This window comes from Passer domesticus, chromosome 5, assembly GCF_036417665.1.
Source record: "Passer domesticus isolate bPasDom1 chromosome 5, bPasDom1.hap1, whole genome shotgun sequence".
Classification (NCBI taxonomy): domain Eukaryota; kingdom Metazoa; phylum Chordata; class Aves; order Passeriformes; family Passeridae; genus Passer; species Passer domesticus.
This window is the reverse complement of record NC_087478.1, coordinates 28,278,395-28,298,035: the sequence shown is the minus strand read 5'-3', so window position 1 is coordinate 28,298,035 and position 19,641 is coordinate 28,278,395. Positions and strand designations below refer to the sequence as shown.

Below are 19,641 nucleotides of genomic sequence, written 5' to 3'. Positions count from 1 at the left end.
AACCAACCAACCTGCTCTTTTATAATACCCCTCTTAACTGGATCCAGCTGTGGCCTATTAAGAGCAGGCTTGTTCTTAATCCTTGATAATTGGTACAGCTGTAACTCCTTAGGGGCTAGATTACTTTCACCACTATCCCTACATTTTATCTATTAACACTCCTCTGCCTCTTTCTCTTATTCATGCTAATACAGATAAGAAGCCACATACGTTTTTGTTTGATTTGTACGAGTCTCCATTCGAAAAAAATTAGGATGAGACTGCCTTATGTAACTTGAATGAGCCAAATAAAGAACTTAATCTTCAGGCTAAAACGAACTCACAATTTTTGTTTGTTGTTTTGAAGTTGGGGTGTTTTTTTTGAATCTCATAGTTCAGAGCTCCCTAAACTTAATTATATCTCTCTCAAATGCTTTGCCTTGAGAAGAAAAGTGAGATGAAGAGTGATTCTTCCTATCACAACTAGGATGTGGGAAAATGCATGACACAGCCTTTCCAAATAGAGATTGGCACAGGCAAGCCACAGATTTCTTTCTTGGTAGTGAGACAGATGGGAGACTTCCACCTGCATGCCCTCGCACATGCATACCTTTTCTCTGCTCATACATAAATAATGTCATGCAAAGCATCCACCCCTCATGCAGTGCATTAGCAGTCTGTGCAGAACACGCTCCATGTGGCCACAAGGGAGGCCTGAGGAGTGATTGCAGTCCCTGAGATGCTCCCAGGAAAGCCAGGGAAAGGTTGAGACAGACCACAATGTTAGATCAGCAAATGCAATGTTGAAGCCACCCTCCCCACAGCTGACCTAGGGCCCCAGATCATCCTTACCCTTTTCCTTCTGCAAACACTGCAGCATTTGGGGCTATTGCTGGCTGGAGGAAGGGAGGAAGGGAAGGGGAAGGGCAGACATGTTCTGCTGTGGACTGCGACACCTCCAGCTCACAGCAGTACCTGCTGAGGAGAGCAGGCTGCTGGGAGAACCCCGAATTGCTGACACAATAGTTTTCCTGCACTGAGGAGGAGGGCTGGTGTCTGAGAACAAGGTCCAAAAACGTATCTGACTCATGGGGTTGCCAAGCCTCAACCATTCTGGAGAGTTTAGACCACCTTTACTTTTCCATACTAGAACTGTAAAAGCACTTTGTTATCCAAGTGGAAAAGTTTTCCTTGCGACATGAACTAGAGAATTTTTACAGGACCAAACATAGATATGAATGAAAACTTTCCTGCAAATATTTCTGATAATACAATATTTTTGTATTTTTCCACTGTTTTCAAATATTCAAAATAATAAATAATGAAAACTAAAAATAGGCAGAAATCTTAAACCACTCTCATTTACATGAAAGTTCACCACTCTGTATTACAATGAATTATTTTCAACATTTTTTCATGATAACAAATTGTCATTTCACAGCATAGCTTACCAATAATACCCAGAAATTAAATAAATGCTCTCAAAAATATTTTAGTCATTTCTTGAAAAATTATAATCATACATCTTGATGGCCAGACTAAATATAACAATCACTATTCATGGACAGTTTTATCCTGACAGAATATATTTAACAATGCCAGACAAGATTAGTAGTCAGGTCACAATATAAATCATCTATGGAGGACCTTACTGAATTTTTTGTATTGAGACAAAAAGGAAATAATAAGAAACTTATGTACTGTCTTGCTTATCCAAACTGATAGTATTCACTTGGGTTATAGTGTAAGATTTATTGTGAGCAATAATATTGGAAAGTATTTGTATGTTCTTTTATACAATTTATACTATTTACCAGGGAATCTGCCTTACCTTTTGGATGATTCCAAGTTTCTGTTCAGTAGTCAGTACCTTATCCCAAGATAAATTACTTAAATATGAAAGAATTAATAAACTTAAAAACCTTCAACCAAGGAGAGAATACTGTATGTGTGTCTAAATGCACATATATTATAGATACAACTATTTCATTGTTTCATGCAGTTTTATTTGTGAGAATGTATCCCAAAACCTTTTACTCAAACTTAATGAAAGGTTTGTTTTGTTTCAGTTAGTACACAAATTGACCGAGCTATAATGTGCCGTAAGTTTTTCTCAATGCAGAGAGAAAATTAGAAGAATGAATGTTTTTAGAAGTCGTCTTTTGAACATTCATATATGTGAAAAGAACATATTTTTCCAGTATAAGCTTATCATCTTGATTGTGAAAACATAGAATATGGAAACATAATTTATCAAACTAAATATTCAAATAGGTGCATAATAAAAAGTCTCTTCTAGAAACTGCTTTTATTTCTTTGTAGAGATGTGGCTATCTATCTCATAAGGAAGCTTTCTCTAGCTCCAGGGTACAAAATATTGTCCAGTTAAGAATACTAACTTAAGCTGTGTTTGACACAATCCAGTATAAACATATGTACATAAAGTAAAACCCTAGGAATTCTGCACAATTATTTTGAACAAAAGCTTCTAAACCTATATTACTAGCTTGATTTGTTAAATTAAAATACTGTGATTCCTAACACACATTTCTGAGCATGTGTAGCTATACTTTTTATTAAAGAATGCTAGCAGGAGCTTATGGAAATACATACTAATATAGGAATATTTTGTTTGCAAAGTCAAACAGCAAACATAGAGAATCAAAAATTTACAATTATCTGTATAACTTCATTTCTTTTCCCTGTTGGTATCTATTTTGCATTATTTCCGACATGAATCCTGTCTCAAAGGCTAATTGTCTTTATTGCACCAATAAAGACTGATCATTGTGTACACATACAGTGAATGTCTAGCCAGGGACACCACAGAAATGGATTCCAGCCTGGAACTTACATATTCAAAGGTTCAGTTTGTGTATATTGTTCTGTCACCCTCTCTGCAATGAAGATTCAGCTGCACCATTCACTGTTATCTCTACAATCCCCCATTCTGATAATTTACCTTTGAATATCAATTTTCTGTTACCTGCTTACGCAGACCTCAGCAGCTCTTTTCCTCTATTCCCGTAAACTGGTTTCGTTTTGACTGTGCTCTGTTTTTTCCCTATGGCTAAAAGTTCACATTCTTTATGCCTTGCTCATTATAAACCCTCCTTACTCCGTTAGGAAAATTTTGAGGGCAATTGATGTTGGAGCAGTTTGTCAAAAGAGAGCATTCAGGTCTTGCCTCTATTGAGGAAACTGCACACAGCCCAGAGACATCCTTACGATTTTGTTCCAACTGCTACGCTCAGTTCTGCACAGGGTGTGGCAGGTCACTGCAGAAGACACTGTAAGGAGGAGACAGTGACTTCAGGCACAAAGCAGGCAGAGGTAACCCCAGGCCTTGGTGGCAGAGAGCTGTATGTTAGCATGGCAATGACTGTACAGCCTGAGCACATACTGGGGCACTGGTGTGGGCAGCATCCCCTGCCTGTGCTTGCTCCTGCGCAGATGTGTACGGGACACCTTTAGTGGAGTTTGGACTTATTCAATGTTTGGAGGAAAATAAAAAAAATATTTGCGAAACAATCAGTCCTCTCAAATTCTACTTCTGCTCCTGCTTCACCTAATGTAAAACATCAAATATGGTTCTATATTGTCTTATATATTTCTCTTACCACTAGCTAAAGCTGTTGACTTGTCATCAGCCTTGTCCAAGATATTTTTTTGACTTTATTCAACAAACTTCTTTTTGCTTATTTCAAATGCCAATCCTCTCGTGTCATATATAATTTGTCTCTCCTGAATCAGCCAAGTTATCAATATATCAAAAAAATCAGCCTATTTCAAGTCAAGTTTATAATTTTGCAATACTGATGGTGATGACAGAGCACTAGAGACAGCGGTCTGTAGAGAGACTCATCTGACTGCAGATGGTGCAGATATTTAACTCCTTGTGTGTATCTTTTGTGACCCACAAACATGTCTGCACATCTTAGTAATTCCATCAGGGTTCAAGATGCTTCATTGCTACCTAGAAGTCCTCTTCACAACACACTTTCTTAAATCCATGAGAAAGTGTGTTTGTATTTGCATTGCATCACTTAGCAATATAACAGCATTACACAAAGCTGCCTCAGAATGCTGCAATTAGCCATGAGGAGAGCTGGAAATTACCAAAATGGAGAACTTTTTATGAAAAAAAAAACCCAAAAAAACCAAAGACAACCTCTGACTTCAAAAAAAGTTGAAGGCACTTCAAATACTCCTTAGTGATGGACTACACAAAGGCAAATAGCAACTGATCATTCTTTAGCTAGATGAGCTGTTTGTGGAAGAATTATGATGTGAAGAAATTCAGAAGTCAGCCAGAATCCTCAGGAGCAACCAACAAGCTGTTGCTGACAATGTTTACAGAGAATGATTTAAAACAGGAGATGATAAGATAAATCAAAACCTTTGTGAATTAGTTGCATTGGAGAGCTGAAAACATTTCCAAATGAGAAACAAAGCAGCCACAAATTAACTATCATAAATAAATGGATGGTGCCTTTACCACCTTTACAATCCATCCATCTTTGGTACATTTACAGAAGTTTTCTAATTTTGCAAAGTAAACACAAAAATAAAAAAGGCATTAGCAAAAAAAACCAAGTCTAGTTTGTAGCTAAGGTTTTCATTACATCAACCACTTCAGACTGTGTATCATATATCTATACTAGGAATGATAAAAATACACTGCACAGTGTTGCAATAGCTCTGCTAAACAGGTGTGCTACTAGAAAATGTCCGGAATAAATGGATTTTGTCCTACCAGTATCTGTGTAGGACACACTGTTGAGGATGCTTCATTTAGGACATTTCAGAAATGAGGCTATGGACATCACATTGCTTAAGTAGCAATAAAGTAAATACAAATACCCCATGTTACTATGCTTAACATTATAATTCCTTTATTTTTCCTACGTAGTGGAGAAAAAAAAAATCTACTTTTACTGATGTCTAACTTGCACTATATAAATAATGTCTGCAAAACACAGACTGTCATCCAGGCAATTTTATTTCATTGCCTAAAGCTAAAAATAAAAGCATTTATGTCACCCTTCAGGTTTTGAGCATACCGTTTAATATGAGACTCTTACATGAAAACCCTTTTTTTTCACTTATCTCAGTATTGAACTTTTGGCAGGATTTTTCAGGGTGAATATTATTAGAAATACATATTTTTAACATTTTAGAGTGGAAAAAATTTGCTTGCAATAATATTTAAATAATTTTAATACTGCTTTATTGGTCTCCCAGTCTGGCATATAAATTTGAAAACTATCATGTCACCTTGCTTTTAATCCTTTTTTCCCATTTTTCCAGTCTTTCTGTGTAATTAAGTTTTTTCTTAAATCTTAACTAATCTCCTTTTCAGTCTTTCAGACAAAGCTATCCTTCAGACATGGGGAAAAAAATCAATGATGCTTTAGACTGAGCTCAGATGACATTGCAATCATTGGTGCCACTTGGCACCTATCTGTGAATTTTTTTTGTATGTCTGCTTTACCTTTTTGCCCATCCCTGCACAGAATCTCCCTCTGCATATCCTGCAATGATGACAAGAAGCTGCTTGAATCCCCCCACCCCCACCCATAACTCAAGTATTCAGTCACATTATTTTTTTCACCTGGTTTTCCAAGATCCCTCTTTCATGCATTTTTCAAATTATTAACTTAATCTTGAAATTCTGTCACGTCACTAATATTTATGATGTATATAAATAATGAATACTACTTCAAACATTAAATAACATGACTCTTCAGACTTATCAATGTAGCAGCAAATTATTATTTTATTCATAATGTTCTCTGCAGATTGCTGAGATGATTTCTAAATGTTAGCACACTTAGTATTACCAGTTTTCTTAATTACATTCAGTAAAGAACTTTGTCAAAACCCATGGGAAAGTCCAAATAAATTATATCAAGCATTTCTCCCTCATCCATTATTTTGATGACATGTGCATGGACTTCTAACAGATAAGAGAAGGTTTTCTCTCAGCAAAGATTCTCTGGATTCCTTTAGCAGAAATTAATCTAGAGCTTTGTTCTTAAATCCAATATTGATATATAATGATATATAATATATAATCATGTAATATATTCAATCCATTTAGCTAAAACTGAAGTCAGACTTACAGGCCAGTAGGATATTACTAGTTTGCTGGGGAAAAAAGGCAGAAAAAGTAAAACAATATCCAAATTTTAATATTTAAATTTTCAATAGTCAATTAAGTACTAATAAAACTTGCATCAGCTCAACCCCTTCCGTTCCTTATAAGCTTTGTGTGTAGCCATCTGATTCTGCTTTCCTTTCAAATTTCTCTTACTATTTCCTTTATAGCCTCAACTTAATATAATAGCTTGGTTTTACTCCTTTAAAGTGCCAGATACTTAATTGCATTTTCTGTAGGAGACTACATACAAATAAATATCTTTCAACTTCTCTGTATGAGTTCTTTTGAAATCTGTTCTTTTAAAAACAGCAGGTCTCATGACATTGTCACAAGTTTTTCTGGTTCTGGTACAATTGCAAAAGTCTTTGCTATTTCTTATATCTTCAGCTATAAGGTCTTCAGACTGCTTCTTAGAATATATGTTCTCCATCTTCCATTTTTCCTGTCATAATTTGTCTTCTATTTTAATAGCTACATTTGTCTGGAATCTATCTGGAAGAGGCTACATTTGAGGTGAAATAAACTCTTAACCCTCACAACTTTCTGCATTGCTTTTTAAGATTGTTCTTGATCATCTGAGATTGACATGACGTTTTAAATCCTATTCATGTGGCAATTCAAAGTATTTCTGTAATTAATTTCATGGCCACAAAAGGAAATTCAAATATCTACTTTACTACAAGGAATTACAGTGGGACACCCAAATATTATCACATATACCAAAAATTTCACAGCTCAATTATAAAGCATCAAAAGAAATAGAAGAAACTTTATAAATCAATGTAAACATTATATTTCTACACCAACTATTTTGACTAGGAAGTCCTCACTCATGTACCGTTTTTGCAATTTTTAGTTAGACCAGATATACCCTTTTTTTCCAACCATATCTCTTTCTGCCACAGACAGTCATAGAAGATATGTTTTTCAACATTCTATAAAAGGTTTGTTTGCAGTAATTTGATTTTACTATTTTCTTACCAGAATAAAATGATCCTAATGTTTCCTTTCTTCCAGAAAGCTCTGGCAGACTTTCCCCAGTCTGGGTAGGGTTTATCCTGAAGCATCATATCTGTGACCTATAGGGAAAGAAGAAATAGTAGTTACAGTTACACTGGTGCTACACAAGGCAGTACAAGCAAGGACTTCAGGAACATTTTAATTTATGTGTGGCACAGCTGCACCAGTTCTGATAATGATAACAAACAGTGGACTAATTGTGTGTCCAATGCTATTTACAATCAAGATAATGAATATTGGGCTACATATTCTGCCTTTAGAAGTGCATGCAACTCCTTGAGAAGCTGTAGAGATCCAAAGACAGGAAGATAAGCGGAACCAATCTAAAAGTTACAGCAACCTACAGGACATGAGTTACATTTCCCTGTGGCTGTGAAGCTTTCTGGCCCAGTCTGGGAGAGGAGAAGCACTTCCCTGAGAGCAGCACCAGCAGAATTTCCACTCTTGACATCAGAACTGTAGCTAGGGAGTGGAAGCATGTGAATTAAGCACTATATAACATTTATAATGTCCTCTCAGTTCCTGCTATCAGTATAAAAAGTACACTTGGGACTGACAACAGAAAAAACCCTTAAAACTTCCAAAATTTTTAAAAGTATGAAATATTTATTCTCATTTTCATAATTCCTGTCTAAAGAGACCATCTGTTTCTCTGTCCAGAGACTCATATGTATGCAGTACTTCTGGGTGATACATGAAAGTATTAAAAATTACTTTCAGCTCAGTGAGGGAGGTGAATACCCCTCAGGCACCTGCTTCTTTGGGAAGCTGTGTTTTCATATCCATTTACTTCAAATTAACTGTACTAAAAAGCACCAGAAGTTACATCACAATAAACTCATAAATTCTGTTATGCAAATGATCCAGAGTGGAAAAGCTATCCATTTGTAAAGAGTTAAGAAATAATTGATCAGATAAGGAAATAGGGCTGACCACCTGCTTCAAAATGCAGGTAAATAAACCAAATTTTATTTCACTGTTATCAGTACAGAGTGGGAAATTACTATGTGTTTTGACCAAAATTAAAATAAATCTTAAGATTCCAGAAGGAAATAACTTCAAACTAAAGACAAAATTTCACAGATGCTTTAAAATCCAGTTTATCATCCAGAGTGTAAGCTACCACTTTCAATCAATGGCTTTAAGAGTGTTTATCAAAGAGAACATGTGGCCAATGAGTAAATTAAAAATGGATTCAACTTCTAAATTTTGGCTTCAAGTCCATTTGGGGTTAAACGTGCCAAGTGTATTAGCCTGGGCTGGATCCAAAGGATAATGACTACGTTAAAAAGCAGAAATGGACATTCTAGAATTTTATTATTCCATTAAAACTAACCTTAACAAAGAACAGATAATATCCTAAAATACCACCTTTAGTAACTGTTTAATGTGGGTAAATATTTTCTCTGATCAGCAAGCTATAATACTTTTCTATAAGATTCCCATTATCTAAATAAATATTTCAATAAATATTTAATGCTGAACAAGACTTCTGTAAAGATTTAATTCACTACTTTAGTAACAGGTTTTTTTTCCTCTTAGGAAGAATCTACATAGTAATGAATATTTGCAAAGAAGAACGGCTATTTCAAGAGGCTTTATTCAAGTTTCAAAATAGTTTCTCCAGATGCTTTCTGGAAAATTATTATATTTGGGAGAAGGATGCAATTTGCAGCTCTATGACCAATTACCAAAGGAGCATGTTTCATAAAAATGACATTTGAGATGGAGATATTTTCTGAGGAAAATGGCAAGATGAGGCAGGAAACATTCTTTCTGATATCAAATAGCTGGTCTTTCATCCCTCAGCTTTGGCATTTATTTAAAGTCATATCACCAGATCAATGTCAGGTCAGTTGCAGCTAAATTGGCTAAAGCAGAGACAGTCATTAAAGGGATGCATTCCATAACGAGAAATCCAATTACCTTTTGCATTAGAAAAATCAAATTCACTTTCTTATTTGGTCAAGGACAATCACTGTAGGAAACAGCTCACAGGAGAAAAGCACTCAACATTGTCATACAGCAGACAAGTTTTAAATATATATCAAATACCCATTGTTTTTAGAAAAGAAAAAATATAAATTTTAATTGAATTTGCAGAACTTCATGTAAAGCAGTGTGGTTTTTTTTCTATTTGTATTTCACAATGTAATTCCTGGACAGCATACATTTATTTCTGTTTTACTGGACTATGTTTGAAAACATTGCTGATACATGGGAATAGAAAAAAAAATGGACACTTCAGTAAATGTCTGCCTGCACCTTATATAATGAAAACAAAATAGAGAAAGCCACTTACCATGTAATTAAGTAATGTATTTTTTTTTCTTGAACTAGGAGATGCAATATACTTTAATCAGTAATTACACTGCTTGAGTTCAAAAAGGAAGGGTCCCAACATACGGATAGTGTATACATTTTCATTTCATTTAGTGTCTCATGAGAGAAATAGTTACACTGTATTAAATTGCAAAAGCAAAGCTGTATCACACACACTGCCTGACTTCATAAATTACACAAATGCACAAAAACCTCCATTTCCATTAATAATTACTATGCTTTATATATATTACGGCATCCTAATTTTCATTTTGCCCTGTAAAATATGACTTTATCAACTATTCATATTACTTACTTTGTATTAATTATGAGTCTAACTCATAATGTTTTTAAAAAGATATATTGCTGTCATTAATAGCAAAATATTATGATTCCCATTTTTCTGTTACAGAAAAATAAATTTGTTCCTTTTGATATGGTCCTTTTGATGTTTGATGCAATCATCAAACAACAGAAAGGCTTGGGTTGGAATGGACCTTACATATCCTCTATTTCCAACCCCACCCTGCCATGGGCAGGGACACCTTACACTGGACCAGGTTGTTCAGAGCCCCATCCAACCTGGCCTATGATCGATACTACTGTACAATATATAATACAATAATTTGTAAAATTATATTGTATCACACAGAAAAAAGCATCTGGGATTCAAAGTCATTCAGAGCAAATAACTTAGACAAGAAGTGCAGAAAGCAAAATCATAAAAATACTCAAAAAAAAATCCCTGACAAAAGAGTAAGGTGCCTAAGATATCTGAGATGTACCAAGTGGAGCACTAAGACACCCTAAGGATCATTTATTCCTTCCATGCAGTAACTCTTTGAGCCTATTCTTCAGGATACTCTGCACATACTTTACATCTCTCTGCAGACACTCATGTCAAGTGATGCTGCATTGTACCTCGCAAGGTCCTTCCCAGCACAAACAACCTCTGCACTGCGAGTGTCAGCTAAGGCAAGGTATCTCTTCTAAGTTAACAGCAAGTGAAACTTCCCTTAAAAAAAGAAAAAAGAAAAAAGAAAAAAGAAAAAAGAAAAAAGAAAAAAGAAAAAAGAAAAAAGAAAAAAGAAAAAAGAAAAAAGAAAAAAGAAAAAAAAAAAAAAAAGAGAGAGAAAATGGCCTCACACTTTGTTCATGCCTACAAAGTACCATCCAAATACTCCACCACTAGGAACTATGCTATCATCCTTACAGCGCAGAGAGACAACCCACAGAAAACTGATGCAGCACAGGCTGCTGGCCAAGCTGTTTTCATTTGAAAAATTGTATTCTAGGAATGTAAAAATATAAAACTATATCAGTTGGTTTGATAGTAACACTTCTTCATATGAGCAGCTGCAGAAACTGTTTTGTACTAGAGAAATGGACTCTGGGCTTTAGGACACAACATATTCTATGCTGCAATATTCATGAAATGGAGACGAGACCTTAACAGAGAATTTTCATTGCTTTATTCATACTTGGATAAATCATCAAAACAGGGTAAGAGCAGCCCTCCAGAATTCAACAGTAGGTAGAAGAATCTAAGACCCATAAGAAAAGCCTGAAAACACAAACCAAATGGTGAAATATTAAATATTTTTGTGTTCTTTTGATAATGTAACAAGTAGCAAAAAGTCTAATGGACAATAGGATTCCAACATAAAATATCAATAAAGAACCTGTTTGTGTGCAATTACTCAGCCAGAAGAGCATGACATCATCCCTGAACAACTGCATTTGCCAAAATATACCTATCTACCACTGTCAAATCAATGATTCAAGCATTAAAAGTTTTTTAATTTTTTCAATTTTTATAATCTTACCATTTTAAATATCTTCTTTGAAATCATAAACCTCTTTGTAAGTAGCACTATATTAATTACACTTGACACTCAGCCTTTAAATAGTACATAACTTGTACATACACCCCCAACTCAAAACAAGAAACATTCTTTTCAGTCCTACTGGGGCATTTCATTGATAAGAGCAAATGTCATAAATTCTAAAATCTTTTAGAAATTGCAAGGATTCCATAGTGACAGGACAGGCCAGAGTGCAGTTTCCCATGGCAAGATTATGAACATTGCATTCTTCATCAAAAGAATCCACCAATAGTTTTGCAAAGACTGAACATTGCCAGTGTGTTTCTGAAAAGTATGTGAGTTTTTTCTTCTAGAAAAAACAGGGGCTAAATCAGGTTAAAGTAATTATGTTTTCTGAAGTCAGAGTGGGAAGTCAATGAGAGCTAATGCACACCGCTGAGGGGATACACTTCCCTTGCTTAGCTGTTATGTGCTTTTAGGTAAGAGCTATATATAGGTGTCCCACTAACTGCACATCAATTCTTTATCATATCTCAGTCTTTTAGTACTGTACTACACCACAGTGATCATATACCAAACATTTAGTACTCAGTCATTAAAAGTTTCTATCCATCACTTTTCTCTTCTTTGAGATATGTAAAAACTGTGGAGCTGTTCACTTGATGTATAAAAGTAACCTATAGGGAAAATGTTTTTATGCTTTTTTCATCTGGATTTCTGGGACAAAATTAACTTCTGTGGATGGTGACCAATCTGATACTCCTCTATGATGGTATGACAGGATGGGTCAATGAGGGGACAATAGCTGATGTTGTCTGTCTCAACTCCAGCAAGGCTTTTCACTCTCTTTCCCATAATAACATCATGGATAAGCTCAGAAACTGTGAGTCAGATGAATACACAGTGAGGTGGATCAAGAATTGGCTGAATGGCAGAACTCAGAAGGTTGTGGTCAGCCAAGTAGGATCCAGTTGGAAGCCTTTAGTCAGTGGTGTTATCCAGGGTTCAATACTGGGACCAGTCTTAACTCTTTTATCAGCAACGTGGACAAAGGGATAGAATGTACCCTCAGCAAGTTTGCAGATGATGTAAAACTGTGGGGGATGGCTGATATACCTGACGGCTCTGCTGCCATTCACTGGGACCTTGGCAGGCTGGAGAGTTGAGCAGAAAGAAACCTAATGAGGTTCAGAGTAGGCAAATCAGGATCCAGCACCAGGGGAGGCATAACCCCAAGTGCCAGCACAAGCTGGGACTGACCTCCAGGAAGTGGCTCTGTGGAGAAGGACTTGGGGAACCTGGAGGGTGCGAGCTGACTATGAGCCAGCAGTGTCCATGTGGCCAGGAGGGCCAATGGCGCTCTGGAGTGCATTGGGAGGAGTGTGGCCAGCAGGAGGTGACCTTGCTCGTCCACTTGGCCCTAGTGAGGCCACATCTGGAGTGCTGTGTAAGTTCTGGGCTCCACAGCTCACGAAGGCAAAGATCTACTGGAGTGGGTCCAGGGGAGGCACAGTGATGATGAGGGGTCTCATCTCATCTTACAAGGAGACATGGTGGGAGCTGGGCCTGTTTGGTCTGGGGATCTCATTAATGCATATAAATACCTCAAAGGTGGGTGCCAAGAGGATGGTGCCAGACTCTTTTCAGTGGTGCCCAGTGACAGGACAAGGAGCAATGGCCATTAACTGAGAAAAAAGAAGTTCTACCTCAACATGAGGAAGAACTTCTTCACACAGTGGGTTGCAGAGAACTGGAACAGGCCCAGGGAGGTTGTGGAGTCTCTCTCTCTGGAGACTTTCCAGACCCACCTGGACACATTCCTGTGTCACCTGTTCTAGGTGACTCTGTTTTGGCAAGGGCTTGGACTGATGGTTTCCAGAAGTCCCTTCCAACCCTTACAATTCTGTGATTCTTTGATCATACTCAACTGTTACATAGCTTACACATGATACATTTAATTCTGAAAATGCTTTGGCAGTTGAGCAGAAGTGTCAAGAACTTTGTTACACATTCTTCTGAAATAACTGTTAATTTATTTAAATCCCCTCTGCTGCATTTTGGAATAAACAAAATGTGTGTTTGAAAACAAATTTAACAAATATTTTTAATTAGGCTTACAGATCTATAAGGGGGCAATATTTTTCAAGATAAATATTATTAGTCGGCTGTAAATACACTACTAGATTTTAAAGTTTTGTCTGCTTCCTCTATTTTGGAACATTCCTAATTTAGTTGATTTTTACCCTAAAAAAATGAGGCTTCTTTTAAGTTTCTTCTCCTTCAATTTAATGGCAATGAATTCTTTTCATATTTGCTTTTTCAAAGCATCAACAATCACAAAGACAAAATGGTCCCTTCAATATACTTTTTATTGTTTTCTCATTTTAATCAGAGCCAGAACATTGTTCTTGTCTTACGAACACATGCTGTTCTAACAATAAGTAAATCCTGAAAAACAACATTATACTGCTGTCACAATTCAGTAACAAATATGAGTGATAAAGAATATTATGGTTCACTTTTGTGGCTCCCACAATGATCTCCAGTACAATTTTGTGCATTTGCACATTTCCCACCATGCTCTAAGTATTCCTCTTATGAGCTCTTATTTTCCTAATCCAAACCATTTGGACATGTGTACAGTCTTACACCCAAATATTCACCAAAACCAGTTAAAGAACTTCTTCTGCATAAACATGGAGGAGGCTTATGTTAATTAATGCTATCTTTACAGATTCATGCAAATTTATTTCTCCACCCTCTGAGGAAGCAACAAGCCTCTTCTTTTTTAGTTGGAATGTCTTGATTTGGTTCTGAATATTGTCATAATGGTTTCTGTGCAATCCATGCTGGGATAACAACTCAACAAGATGGCAAGAACTAAAAATATATACACTTTAGGTTCAACTTTAGAAAAGTCACTTCTGCCAGCATTTCCTTGCAGTTTCCAAAATCAGTTAGGACAGAATGCTCCACAAAGCCAACATCTAGCCCACAGAGAGTGTCTGGTAAAAAAACTTTAGATATCAAAAGGTGAGTTAGGGAGAAATCTGGTCTGCAATAATTTTAAGTCTATAAGTCTTTAAGTCTATAAGTCAACTTATTCTGGCGTATTTCAATACCAGGAGAAACAATTTCTAAATAGATTTTGCTTTTCTTAAAAGCAAAATCTAAAATTTAAAAAAAAAAAAAATTAAAAAAAAAATCTTCTTTTAACTGGAAATTCCTTGACAGTTCATACATATAAGTAACTGTTTAGGATCAATTTTACAATTGAAGCAGAAAATCTCTAAGCGATGCCATTTCATTTCCTAACATGTTTCAAGTCCCTATTGTGCACACAAATCACAATATACGTGCAACAAAATGTCCTGGCTGCCATGTGGCAAGCACTTGCTGTTTATATAATCATTGACTGCACATTTCAGAAGATTTTTTTCCTTGCTTTACAGCTTCCTTATTAGTGTTACAAATGCAGAAGCAGAGGTCTGGGTAATGTCACATATTACAGACAAAGTGCGAGACATAAAGCCACATCATGATTTTCATTTAAGGCATTCAGCTCAGTTCCATTTTAGGTTGTCATGGCAGGAAAGTTTGCTTCACTCATTTAGAGAGCTTGGTGGTTCAGGTGAAAGGCCAGAGACAGAAGTCATGCCATTTTTGGTGCACATGGCATATGCATCTAAATCAATGTAGATTCTTTTTATAGCCAGTGAAAAGAAAAAACATTTCTGGGGTGAAATTCACATCAAAATATGTTCTGTTGTAAAGATGTACTTATTTTTCTTCACTCTAAACCAGAACCTGCTCAGATGATCACACTGCTGGCACTGGAAGTCTGATAATATAAATTAAACACGGTTTTCTACATTTTTTAGGGTTTCTCACCAAAGTGTCATTAACCTAATTAATGACATATGTGCTGGCTCAGAGGCAACAAGCTTTTGTCATAGGAAAGGGCTGTATTCACACATCCTCTGCCTAAAAAGTAGGCTTTTGTCCTCGGTAGGCTGTTTCAGACAAAGATACTTAGAGAATCCTTAGAGATCCTTTGGCAGGTAGTGGAGGATTTTAGCAAAGGATTTCAGAGAATGGAGAAGCCATATCACAAAACAGTAACCTAACCTAGGGAGCAGAGCCAGCCAATGCAAATATCAGAGACAAAGGTACTTTAGTATGTTTCCACAGGATGTGTTTCTATATTTTTGAGACTAAAACTGCAAAGATGTCTAGGAAATGATGCCAAAGGTGCATTGGTTTTCTTCTGTGCTGTAGAGTATTGCTTAAAGCAGTGAAATCAGTGTGCCCATTTTTAGTCTTGGATCTAACAGGGCTTATATCTTAACCAATGCCATTATCCATTGACTTTAATTCTAAAGACACACCTAGGCAATGTATCAGCCTTCAAGTCTCCCCATCTTCTGTAGCTGCAGAATCAGACTCTTCACAACTTGTCCTTTCTTTAATCCCATGAATTACATTGTACAGATATCTACAAACCAAAGCACTGAAGAAAGAATTGAGCCAGCCCCTGATTAGTACAGAGGTAGCCTATAGCAGAAGGTTCAAAATGAGTTCATGCTGAAAGGGACTTTTTATGCAAAATCCAAATAGCAGTTTTTAAATTAGGTTTGGATCCATAACATTTTGGAATATTGGAGGAATGCAAGAATTTCCTCATTTATTCAGCATTTACAGATTCATTTACAGGTTCCCAGCTTTGAGCTGTACAATCCCATAATCACAGAGGTTTTGTTTTAGCATACATGAAACTATACACCAAATGGTGGCACACAGTAATTAAGGTGTGGTTCATCCTCTGTGACTGTCTTAGCCTAAGGAAAATTTTTGATGTCTGAATGTATCTGTCACAGACAAGTTCAACTACCTGGTCCCATATAGAATACAGAATTCAGGGAAGTCACTACATGCAGCAATGAAAAACAGGGAACAAATTCTGGTTTGATTTGGAACAATGCAACACAGATGCTGAGCTCTTCTGGATAGGTTGCCAGCCCTTCTGGGTACACTGACAAGGAGTAGCTATGTCTCTAAAGACAGTTCTTCTGGACTTTGCAAACAGGAAGCTTACTGGAGTGCCTGCTGTAAAGCAGAATACCAGCTTAGGCATGGAATAAATATCAGTTCCCAAGACATGAAGGAGTCCCATGCCAGACAGGTTCACAAGACAAAGGTTTCTACTGATCAAATTCAATTTCAGGCCTGTCTTCTTTCGACATCTCCATCTAACAATTTTCTCAGTAACACTTGCACGTACCCATGTGCTCTAACAGATGCAGACAGCTTTCTGCATGGGCCATTAGCTATTACTCTTGAGCAATGCCATCATTTTTATTTGTATCATGATGCCCTCAGAGACTCACAGTTAGAGTTGTAAACTGTCAATGCAACGTCTGTGTAGTCTATGTTTTGAGTGCCAGAAGGTCAGCATTTGCTGTTCTGACAATTGTAGCTTTGAAGTTCTTGCTCTTCAGAAAAAAGTGACAACATACATGTCACTTGGTGCCTTTCACAAGCCTTCTCCTTTCCCACAAATACTTTTTAATTATATTTGGTGAGTTAAGGGATGAAAGAGGAAAAAATGTATAAATAACACTTGTCCAACATTTGAGTACAGAGTGTTAGTGTGATTCAGTGACATGTGAGGAAGCAAAAAAAGTAACCTTTGTGACAATACTTTGTGACAATAGCATATTTCCAATTAATTATTTGGGAGGTTGCTATTAACTTCCACTTAGTGACTAATGAGGGAGTATCTTGTTATGAATGAGTGAATGTGAGATACAATGGGTGCTTCTGACACTTGATTTTTGGGAATTTATTTCACTTTACACAGCTGGTTCTAGATCAACAGTTAAATAGGGTAAATATAAGTTACAAAATCATATCTTTTAAAATTCTCTATTGGTGTCTACATAATGCAGAACCTAGTAAAAACTAATGAATCTGTTTGAATGAAGAATGTGATTTCAAGCTCTGACGTTTACTCTCTGCCTTCCACCTCTCTGCACCCAGGCACATAACCAGAGGAGAACCATCTGAGCACCAGGATGCCCCCAGCGATGGGCAGGGGGCACACAGGCCACTCTGCTGAGACACTCGCCTGTCTCCTCTTGCCAGAACAAGGCACCTAATTAAATGAAAATCCATCTCCGTGCTGCTGGCACCGTGCTGCTTTTCCAGTTGATTCAAGGCTGTGATGTACTGACAGCTCAGAGTGGTTTCAATCCACTTCATTCCTTGAATAAGTAAAGGGGAACTTGAAACTTCCTTTACATGGCCTTTTCTGCTCTGCACTCAAGGCAAACACAGCTACTACATGACAATATTTTCAGTCTAAATGGAGAATGAGAGAAATTCTGCACAAAACAAGTTTCTCATGGAAACTCTTACTGGAAAACACACTGAAAAAATTCATGAAGCACTTCTGAAAAACCTTTCGTTGGCTATTTCCCATATCATACTGTAAAGGATTATACAACTAGAATACTATTTATGTGCAGCTGCTGGTCCTTTGACAGATTTATGGGCAGCATCATTAATTGGCTTTAATTACCTTTTTATACTGAAGCTACAATCACACTGAGAACATAATCCATCAACAAGTTATAAATCCTTCTATTTGTCCCCATTTCCTGTGCAATTCTGTGAGGTGTAAGCATGGCCACAATTTTGTTCAGTCCATAAATGGTAAAGAACTACTTTGGTCTTACTTCCAGAATAAAGAATACTCATGGAAGGTATTCAGTGGAAGGTGATTAGTACCAGTTTCACTTCAACAGAAGAAAATCTCCAGACTCTGTTGCAAAGTCATTTGCTATTCTGAATAACAAATATTTTGTTTTGAAAAGTCAGTCAATTATTTCTCCTGTTGGATTATGTTCTTTAAGAAAATCTAGGCAATTTTTAACAGTTCAGATTATAATTAAGATGTAAAAATACCCATCAAAAATTCACAAGAGAATGTAGTACCTTATTAGAAAGCTGAGAAATAATGTTTGCTATTAAACTGTGTTGACATTGTTTGAGGAATTCTCAGTGCTGAAAGAAGAACACAAAATGAATGTCCCTATTCCCTGAATAGGGAACTTTTGGGATTAGATATTAAAAAAATTGAGATCATAACTAAAGTTGTCTCTATTAAAAAATCATAATATTGAAGGCCTTGAGGATTTCAAGTGATACCACTATTCCCTTAAAATTGTGTGATTGGCTTAACTCAGATATACCAAATTAAGAAAGATATTACCATTAAGTTTAATTTTATTTTCATTCAGGTTTTAAGGTACATGTTTTTGTAGACCCTCCACCAAATTTGATGCTTTCAAATAAAGCAGACGATAAGACAGTCTTATATCACACAAAACTCCACTTTGGCTTTCAGATAAAATTGCTGCTACTTCTGAGTCAAGAAAAAATATTACAAATTTTAACAGCTTCAAATATTGATTTTTTTTGTACAGTAAGCACCAAAGGAGAAGCTGGTTATTAAACATTAATGGATACAACTGAAAATGTTTCACACTGATCCTTGTTTGGGAAGAATATTGAAGACACACAGGGGATAAGGGTTTGTGAAGAATTCTTAAGTACTTGTTGGGTTGCTAGAGAGGATTTTAGAAAAGGAAGTACAGCAAAAAGAGAGCTGAGAGAAATTGCAGTACCTCTAGGGACAGAATTTTACACTCCCTTCTGGACTTGTGCTGAAATATGGTCCACAGCCAATTTGACAGTAAGTAGATAAGAGGTTTTGCAGACCGGGAAGTCAATGATTGCTAGAAATGATTGGTAGTAACACTGCATTCTCACATGCCCTTGGCTATAGAAAATAGCAGTCTTTAACCAAAATGCTTAGTTACTGAGCATAGGCAGAACTTTGTACCTTTGTTGGTTTTGTTCAATAAGAAGTGAAAGAATACCAGCACCTCTGGGCAAAGAGAACATTCAAAGAGAATGGAAAGAAATTTGTTCCACTTTTAAGCACACTTGAGAACACAATCCTTAAAATACAGTTGTTTTTCATCCCCTGCTAGACTTTCATTTGAAATTTAATATCTCTTATATAAACAAAGAATCAAGATTTTTGTTCAGATTATCTTTTTGGCTTTTTATGTATGACTATCCATCTGCAAACAGTCATCCCATGGGGAAGCAGGATGGATGTCACTTAGAAGAAAACATGCAACATTGGATCATGGCTGCACAGTTATTTGCCATTAGTTAGACATGTTTGGTTTTTTATCTCCTGTCTACATACAAGACCATGGGAAGTCAGCTAATGGTCACTCATTAAAACATACTTTTGCC

The 19,641-nt window shown here is 36.4% G+C and overlaps 1 protein-coding gene across 6 annotated transcripts in view; it reads right to left on the bottom strand.

Annotated features, from left to right (window-relative positions):
- Window positions 1-19,641, bottom strand: part of TMEM117 (transmembrane protein 117) — a 189,799-nt gene that overhangs the window by 60,568 nt on the left and 109,590 nt on the right. For all 6 annotated transcript variants that reach the window (XM_064422481.1, XM_064422485.1, XM_064422483.1 and 3 more), the window contains one exon: window positions 7,124-7,221. In XM_064422481.1, the coding sequence (XP_064278551.1) occupies window positions 7,124-7,221 (98 nt within the window). The remainder of the gene's footprint in view (window positions 1-7,123; window positions 7,222-19,641) is intronic.